At 45.2% G+C, this 7884-nt stretch overlaps 1 protein-coding gene across 1 annotated transcript in view; it reads left to right on the forward strand.

Moving 5' to 3' along the window:
- Positions 1-6986, forward strand: part of LOC148518848 (scavenger receptor cysteine-rich domain-containing protein DMBT1) — a 28670-nt gene extending 21684 nt beyond the window's left edge. The window contains exons 5-8 of the mRNA XM_088476971.1: positions 1015-1332; positions 2238-2267; positions 2474-2509; positions 6583-6986. Coding sequence (XP_088333097.1) covers positions 1015-1332; positions 2238-2267; positions 2474-2509; positions 6583-6926 — 728 coding nt within the window. The 3' untranslated portion in view covers positions 6927-6986. The remainder of the gene's footprint in view (positions 1-1014; positions 1333-2237; positions 2268-2473; positions 2510-6582) is intronic.
- The last annotated feature ends 898 nt before the right edge of the window (positions 6987-7884 follow it).

A 7884-nucleotide genomic window follows, 5' to 3' on the forward strand; every position in this document is an offset into this window, starting at 1 on the left:
TCCCCCCTCACTTAGATCTCCCCCTCACTCAGCTCACCTCCCCTTACACAGCTCTCCCCCCTCACACACAGTGCTCCGATTAGCACTGCTCCCCCCTCAATCAGATGAACTCCCTCTCGGAACCCACCACCCCCCTCTCACCCAACCACTCCATCACACACAGCTTTCCCCACTCACTGAGATCCCCCCACACAGCTCTCTCCCCTTCACTCAGACCCCCCCCTTTACATGCACACAAATCTCCCCCTCACAAAGATTTACCCTCCTCACACAGACCAAACCCCGTACACACTCACACACACGGCTCTTCCCCTTAACATAGCTCCCCTCCCTTCACACACACGCAGACATCCCACCTGCCCTTCATCGGATAGCTGATCTCCAGCTCCCTGGACAGAGTAGGCGCCTGGAGCAGGAGCTCCACATAGAACCAGCACCTCTTTTTTTTTATATAAATTTAATTTCTTAAAACTACAGTAGCTCATTAAACAGGAAAAAAATAATATGTAAAGTAATTTTCTAAATTAATTAAATAAGTGTCTGAAGACTTGAATCATGGTGTAACAGGGCCAGATTAACAATTCAGCAGATGGAACTAAAGCTCCAGGCCGCCATGTATACATAGGCCCATCATAATGACAGTATGATGACCAGTGGCTCAGCTGGCCACACAGTCAGCTAAAAAACATTGTATTAATATTGTGTTTCTACTTTTTTCACAAAATGATGCAATTTTCTACCTTAAGTATTTAGGGGGACTTTGGGGCTGATAGTGTAGGGGAGTACACGCCCACGTGGCACTGGTCACACCCACATTTCACAGGTCACACCCACACAGAACTGGTCACAGCTCCTCTACTTCTCACAATATGCTTTAATCATTTTCAGCCCCAGGCCCATGGCCCTTAATCCATCCCTGACTCTAGGTGAATTTTCTGAGCACCGGTACTGTCTTTCATACAATAAAATCACTGCCTAGAACCTATAGTAATAGATGTGTTTCTGTCACTCCAGTATTTCCTGTGGAGGTACGCCTGTCCAATGGGTGGAATCAGTGTGCAGGCCGCGTGGAGCTGTATTACAACAATTCTTGGGGCACAGTCTGTGATGACCTGTGGGACATTAATGATGCGGAGGTTGTGTGTAGACAGCTGGGTTGTGGCAATGCTCTCTCTGCTCCTGGCCTGGCACGGTTTGGTGAAGGAACTGGGAATATCGTACTGGACGATGTCATTTGTGGCGGCAATGAGTCTTCGCTTGGGCAGTGTTCTCATCGACCATGGGGGACCCACAACTGTGTGCACAGTGAGGACAGCGGAGTTATCTGCACAGGTACAAGTATACTCTATAATGCCAAGTGTATAGTTTTATATACAGTACATAACCAAATATACTAATGTAGTGCCAGAGGCATATTAAGAGAGGAGGGAGCCTGTGTGTATTCCCCGTCCGGGGCCCACGCCTCTCTCCTGGCGGCCTGCCGCGTCACTACCGCAGCAGTAAACTCTGGGCACTAGTCTGTGCCCAGAGTCTACTGTGCATGTGCAAATCACCAGGAAAATGGTGCGTCTGCCATTTTCCCGGCGATTTCCCTACTGCGCATGCGCAAAATGCCGGGAAAATGATTTCCAGTGGCCATTTTCCAAGTGTTTTGTGCAGTGCTAAAGAAGACGTGGGACTTCGGAGGGGTGAGTATTAGAGAATATGGGTGAAGGGTGCGCATTGTGGCCCCCCTGGACCCTGGGGCCCGTGTGCACCCCACACCCTGTACCCATTACACAGAGACACCCCTGTGTAGTGGCCTTCTTATAATCACGCAATAGTGTTTTTTTCCATTTGTGACCTCATTAAAATTACCTTATTATCCTTCTCATGGACTTTTTTCTTATATTCATACATGTATTAGACTACCAACCTGTGTCTAATTAATACATTAGGGTAGATTTACTAATGCTTTTAAATTAGACAAGTGGAGGTGTTTCCATGGCAACCAATCAGATTCTGTATGTAATTTTCTAGATTGCAATAGAGAAATGATAGCTACAGTAGGATCTACGGGAGACACCCGTGGGCTGACCTGTAAAGAAGGACCTTGCTGCTTTTACCTTCCTGTGTTCTTCTCTTTAGCTGTTATTACCCTTCTTACATATATTTCCTATATTTTTTTAATTATTTTATGATATCTCCTCTGCCCTGTCTGTCAAAGTTGATTCTGACGTATAATATTTTCCCCACAGCTGCTGGAGCTCCTCCAACAAAAGCCCCAGGTAACTTTCCCAGCACTGTTAACAATTACAAGTAGCAAAAAGCTGCAAAAATTAACTAAAAGTGAATAAAGAATTATCATGCTACATTAAAGAATTATCATGCTACTGTAAATATTGCACACCGTATTTGGTCGTTTTTTAATTATTTTGTGTAGTGTCTATTTTTACTACATTTTTATTTATTTCCCTTTTTTGTCATGTTATAGGTCTTCTTTCTAAATCTTCTGTAAAGCAAAAAACAGGTGAGTCCTCATCTCACATTTTGGTCATTCACATATTGTTTCCTAGCCGGCATTTTTAAAAAAACACTTTTTTTATTTTGTCTACGTTTTAAAAAAACAAAACAAGGTATTGTACCACACGTATTTTTCTCAACACATGTTTTTACCCCATGCTTTAACATATCACTGTCTTAGAAATAGGATTCATAGACAGTACGTAAGAAATAATTCACTTTTCAAGTGCTCAACCATAGTGGGTTGCCATTTATGTAGAGCATTGTATGTGGATTACAAAATGCCTTTGTTTAGTACATTCCTGCTGGATAAGCTGCATGTGCATATTAAGGGCACCACACCCAATGCCAATATTCACGCAAATGGTCAATGTTTTAACTGCGCATGCTTCTAAGTGGCTAAAAATTCGCACAACACATGTATGAGGCGCACAATCTCAGAAATGTTTTGGGCATTCCTGGGCGGTAACTGGGAAGTGGCTATGCAGAAGCACGGGGAGATCAGTGTAAATACAGGAGGCCCCCGTACTGGAGTCGGGTATCTAGGGATAGATTGCCAGCAAGGAATCGTACCAATGAACATACCGTACAAGGGGCAAGGTAGAGGCTAGAGAGCATGGCTACTCCCTTCTTTGTTGGTTCTTCCCCCTCATACATTCAGAACCTGCTCTCTCTGCTGTTGCTGTGGGAGCTGCAAACAGCATTAACAGAAAGACCTGATCGACAACAGGTAGTATGCTGGGGTGTTGGTAGTTAATTGGTGGAGGAGTGTGTGACTGGTTGCTGCTGCTGTGGTTTTGGCATGGCAGTGAAAGTAGGGAGGGAGGGAGAGTGTGTGGGTTCTGCTGGGGTGTTGGAAGCAAATACAGGGGGAGGAGAGTGTCTGGGTGCTGCTGGGGTGTTAGTAGTGAATGCAGGGGGAGGAAAGTGTCTGGGTGTTGCTGGGGTGTTAAAAGTGATTGCAGGGGGCGGAGAGTGTGTGACTGGGTGCTGCTGGTGTGTTAGTAGTGAATGCAGTGGTAGGAGAGTGTGCAGAGCCGTAACAAGACTTTTTGGTGCCCTGTATCAAAGCATTGATGCTTCCCCCCCATTTTTTAAATAAGGACATAATATAGTGCATCTGACAAAGGGCCATGGCCTCGTTGGGAAGGGCCAGGGAACAAACAGGGGAGGCCAGGAGATGCTGGGGATAAAAGATGAGGAAGCTACAAGTGAGAATGATAATAAACAGGAAAATTGACAGGCCCAAATAGTGACCCCGGACCTGCTGTGCCCTGTGCCATGGCACAGGTCGCACTACCCTAGTTACTGCCCTGAGAGTATGTGACGGGGTGCTGCTGGGGTTTTAGCAGTTAATGCAGGGGGTGGAGAGGGAGTGTCTGGGTGCTGCTGGGGTGTTAGTAGTGAATACAGGGGGAGGACAGTGTGTGACTTGGTGCTGCTGGGGTGTTAGCAGTGAATGCCCCCTCACTCTTACTTCACAGCAGCCCAGCACACGCTGCTGTGTGCTGGGCTGCAGTGGGAGACTGCTCGTGGCTGCTGAGCAGCAGCCTCAGCGTCTCCTATACCTGTGGCAGGGAGTGATCATACTGATTGCCTCCCCCATTGCTTTAAGCCGGACTGAGGGGCTCACAGCGCCCCCCCTAAATTGTTTTTTTTACATTTTATCCTAAGAGGGCGTGGCCACACTGCCACAGTTAGACCATGCCTCCAGGCCCGGATCGGTTCTCTACGTCCCTGTATACAATTATCACACTGAATGTAATTTACAAAGCAGCAAAAGTCAGTTCAACAGCATTCATGATGATTTATGTCTATTTACATCTGTTTATTAAGTGGAAGGTTCTTTGGTCAATGGGTATGCGACTATGGAGCCCCATTTTTTGCTTTATGACTGAAGGAATTGGGGGCCCGAGTCAGACCCGGCCGCATAGCTGCGTTTGCACACAGCTGTCCTCAGTCAAAGTATGCAAATCCCACGATCGCAAGCAAAACGTTAGCACGCCCACTATGTTTTGCCGTGCGATCGCGGTATGATATTAGAAACCCACCAGCCTGACATAAGATGCCCACTTTCAATTAGTAACATACGTCATCTCAAGGAAGTGTCTTAAACAATCGGTAACATCGGATCCATACGCACCACTTGTGGTTGACCCGCCCTACCGCAATCACTGCGAGTGCTGCTGTGTATTTTAGCCATGTGACGTGTATGCTGAGTCTTAATTATGCACGCCCCTGAAATGGCATTTAAACGCACAGACATGCCTGCGTTTGCACCACCACACCCCCGTTACCATTGACCTCTCCCTGTCACCACCCACAAACGGCACGCACTGTCACTCATGCTTGCGGAGCGTCTACTGTATGTCCCGATCGCAGGGACTAGTTTGCACAAGCACACTGTGGGGTCTATTTACTAAGCAGTGTTAGGAGAAGTGAAAAGTGAAGAGTGAAAAGTGATAAGGAGCCAGCCAATCAGCTCCCAACTGTCATTTTTCAAACACAGCCTGTGAGATGGCAGTTAGGAGCTGATTGGCTGGAACCTTATCACTTTTCACTCTTCACTTCTCCTAACACTGCTTATTAAGTAGACCCCTGTGTCTTATACGCGTGCGCAGATTGCAAACATCGGCCGGCTGCGTGCGAACGCAGCCTTACGACTGGGTCTGAATCGGGCCCTGGGATCCTTGTGAATTGCAGGAAAATGCACTTGTGCTACACATATGTGTCCTCATGAAAAAGTGGAACATTACACTATGGCAGTGTTGGCTAACCTTGACACTCCAGCTGTTGTGGAACTATATATCCCAGCATGCCCTGCCACAGTTTTAGCATGCCCTAATAGCAAAACTATAGCAGTGCATGCTGGGTTATGTAGTTCCATAACAGCTGGAGTGTCAAGGTTAGCCAACACTGCACTATGGGAAGTGATATTGAAATGAGCTGCAAGGGATGAATAAAGTGCACTCTGCTACTTGGTTAGTCGGGCAGTGTGGGTGGGAAGCAGAGTCCTTTTTTTCCCCCAATAAAGGATGTGAGCTTTACAAATTCTTGGAGGAGACGGAGTTCAGGACTTGGCTGGTATTTTCAATGTAAAGTCATAGCAAGTAACTGTGCATCTTGGTAAAACCATACTGCGCTGCAGATGGGCAGATTTATAATGTGCTGAGAGATGCAGATCTAGGAGGGGTGTGTCCAAACTGACATCTAAATTGCAGTGTAAAAATAAAACTGTCCAGCATTTGTGGGCTACATGCAAAAGCAGCCAGTATTTACCCTGCATGCCAATGTATTTGCACCCCTTACATTGCATCATGGTTTGTTCAGGTTTACGGTTACTTGCTCTTTCTAACTAAAGCTGGCCACACATCTAAAGATTATCTGTTCAACCAGCCAACTAGTTGATTGGTTGGAATGAAAATCTGGTAACGTATGGGAGTAACTGATGATCAGCAATTTGCTCCTAAATGCCAGAAAACAGATGAATATGGTTGTCAGACAAGTTTGTTAAATGTTTGATCTAAACAATTTGTTCAAACAACAGTTTTTGTCCATTTTCTGGCGTTTCGGAGCAAATTGCTGATTGTTATTTGCTTTCATACGTTACCAGGTTTTCAATACCAACCAATCAACTAGTTGGATGGTTGGACAGAAAATCTTTACGTGTGTATGCAGCGTTACTCTTTTCACAGATCTAAATCAGGCTCTTTATATATGAAAGCCCATTGGCTGCAGCAATAGCATAATGTCGCTGTCGCTCTGCGGAGAAAGATGCTGTTAATGTACAGACAAATAACACATTATTGCAGAACTATTCTTATTGTGGGCTGTACTTACTCTTGTGTGTAAATGACCTCCATGATATTTTATACTAGAAAGTGCCATTTGCATTAGCACAGGAATGAGTAGATTGAATGCATTTTGTGCATCCAATCTATTCATTTCTGTGCTAACTATAAACATTGAAGATAAACATGTATTTGCAAGCACATCAAAAAGATTTTATTTAGCTGATACCAGACTTTTCCCATCTGCTTTGTCTGAAGCCATGATTATTTTTTTTCTCTTTTCTCATAGCAACAGATTTTCCCCTCAACTTGCATCTTGTAAACGGAAGCAATCGCTGCGAGGGACGGCTTGAAATTTATTTCCAGGGTGTTTGGGGAACAGTGTGTGACGACTTATGGGGTCTGGCTTCAGCTACGGTCGTGTGCAGGCAACTGGGCTGTGGGCAGGCGCTGCAAGCCCCCGGGATGTCACGCTTTGGACATGGCACTGGGGACATTTTGCTTGATGAAGTGAATTGTCAAGGCACCGAGTCTGTCCTGTGGCAGTGTCCCCACCGACCATGGACCATACACAACTGTGACCACAGTGAGGATGCAAGCGTGGTGTGTGCAACAGGTATAAGCACCCTGTGATGTATGACCAATGTTCATTGTTGGGGTCTAAATGAACCCTACTGATTAAAGGGAAACTATAGTGAGGGCATGGCTTCTTTTTATTTATGTCAGATTTACATATACATCAGTAATACATTATCATCATTTTGTGCATATTCATTGTCCTCAATATAATAGCGTTCCATTGTGTGACAGCATCATGCACCTTATCTACAATATACATACATACATAACAAAGTATACAGCACTGCACATGGATATATTATAAAGAGACCATTTCTGATGTTCTAAACAATATACAATTCACTTCAATATAACAACTGACCATAACAGTCATTACTGTTCATCCATTTTCATCAATTTCAATCCATTCCGCCATACAGCCAGCAATACATTTAAATAACTTTATGCCTTCTGAGCAGTAGGATCAGGAACAGTCCCGGGAGATCACTGGGTTAAGTCTCACATCAGGGAGAGTGATAAAGTACCAACCAATCAGCTCCTGTCACTTTATAAGCTGTGTTTGAAAAATGACAGTTAGGAGCTAATTGGATTCTTTTGAAAATGAATACTCCAAAATCAATGCTGTATGCTATCATGAGTGCAGGGTTCATATGGGCCACTGTGGATGTCCGTGTAGCTATATTTGTCTGGCAGCATCAGTTTTCCGGTACTATATTCGGACAGATGTCATCACACAGGAGCAGCAGAAACTCTGGCACTGTCTCTACTCTCTTCTGTACATGCATCACCTTTCCGACTATGGGCCTGATTCACTACCGATTGCAACTGCGATTACGTATGTAATTGGCCCGATTGTTGCCTTCTGCACTTCTCAGTGACTGCACAGACCCATCGCAGAGTGATTGACAGGAAGTGCTGTTTGTGGGTGGTAAAGGAGTGGGGTGGTCGGGGAAATGCGGGCGTGCCAGTGCATTAGTTCGCCGTTACATAAATTATCCATAGCGATGCCATA

Source organism: Taudactylus pleione, unplaced genomic scaffold, assembly GCF_031769625.1.
Source record: "Taudactylus pleione unplaced genomic scaffold, aTauple2 ptg000198l, whole genome shotgun sequence".
Taxonomy (NCBI): domain Eukaryota; kingdom Metazoa; phylum Chordata; class Amphibia; order Anura; family Myobatrachidae; genus Taudactylus; species Taudactylus pleione.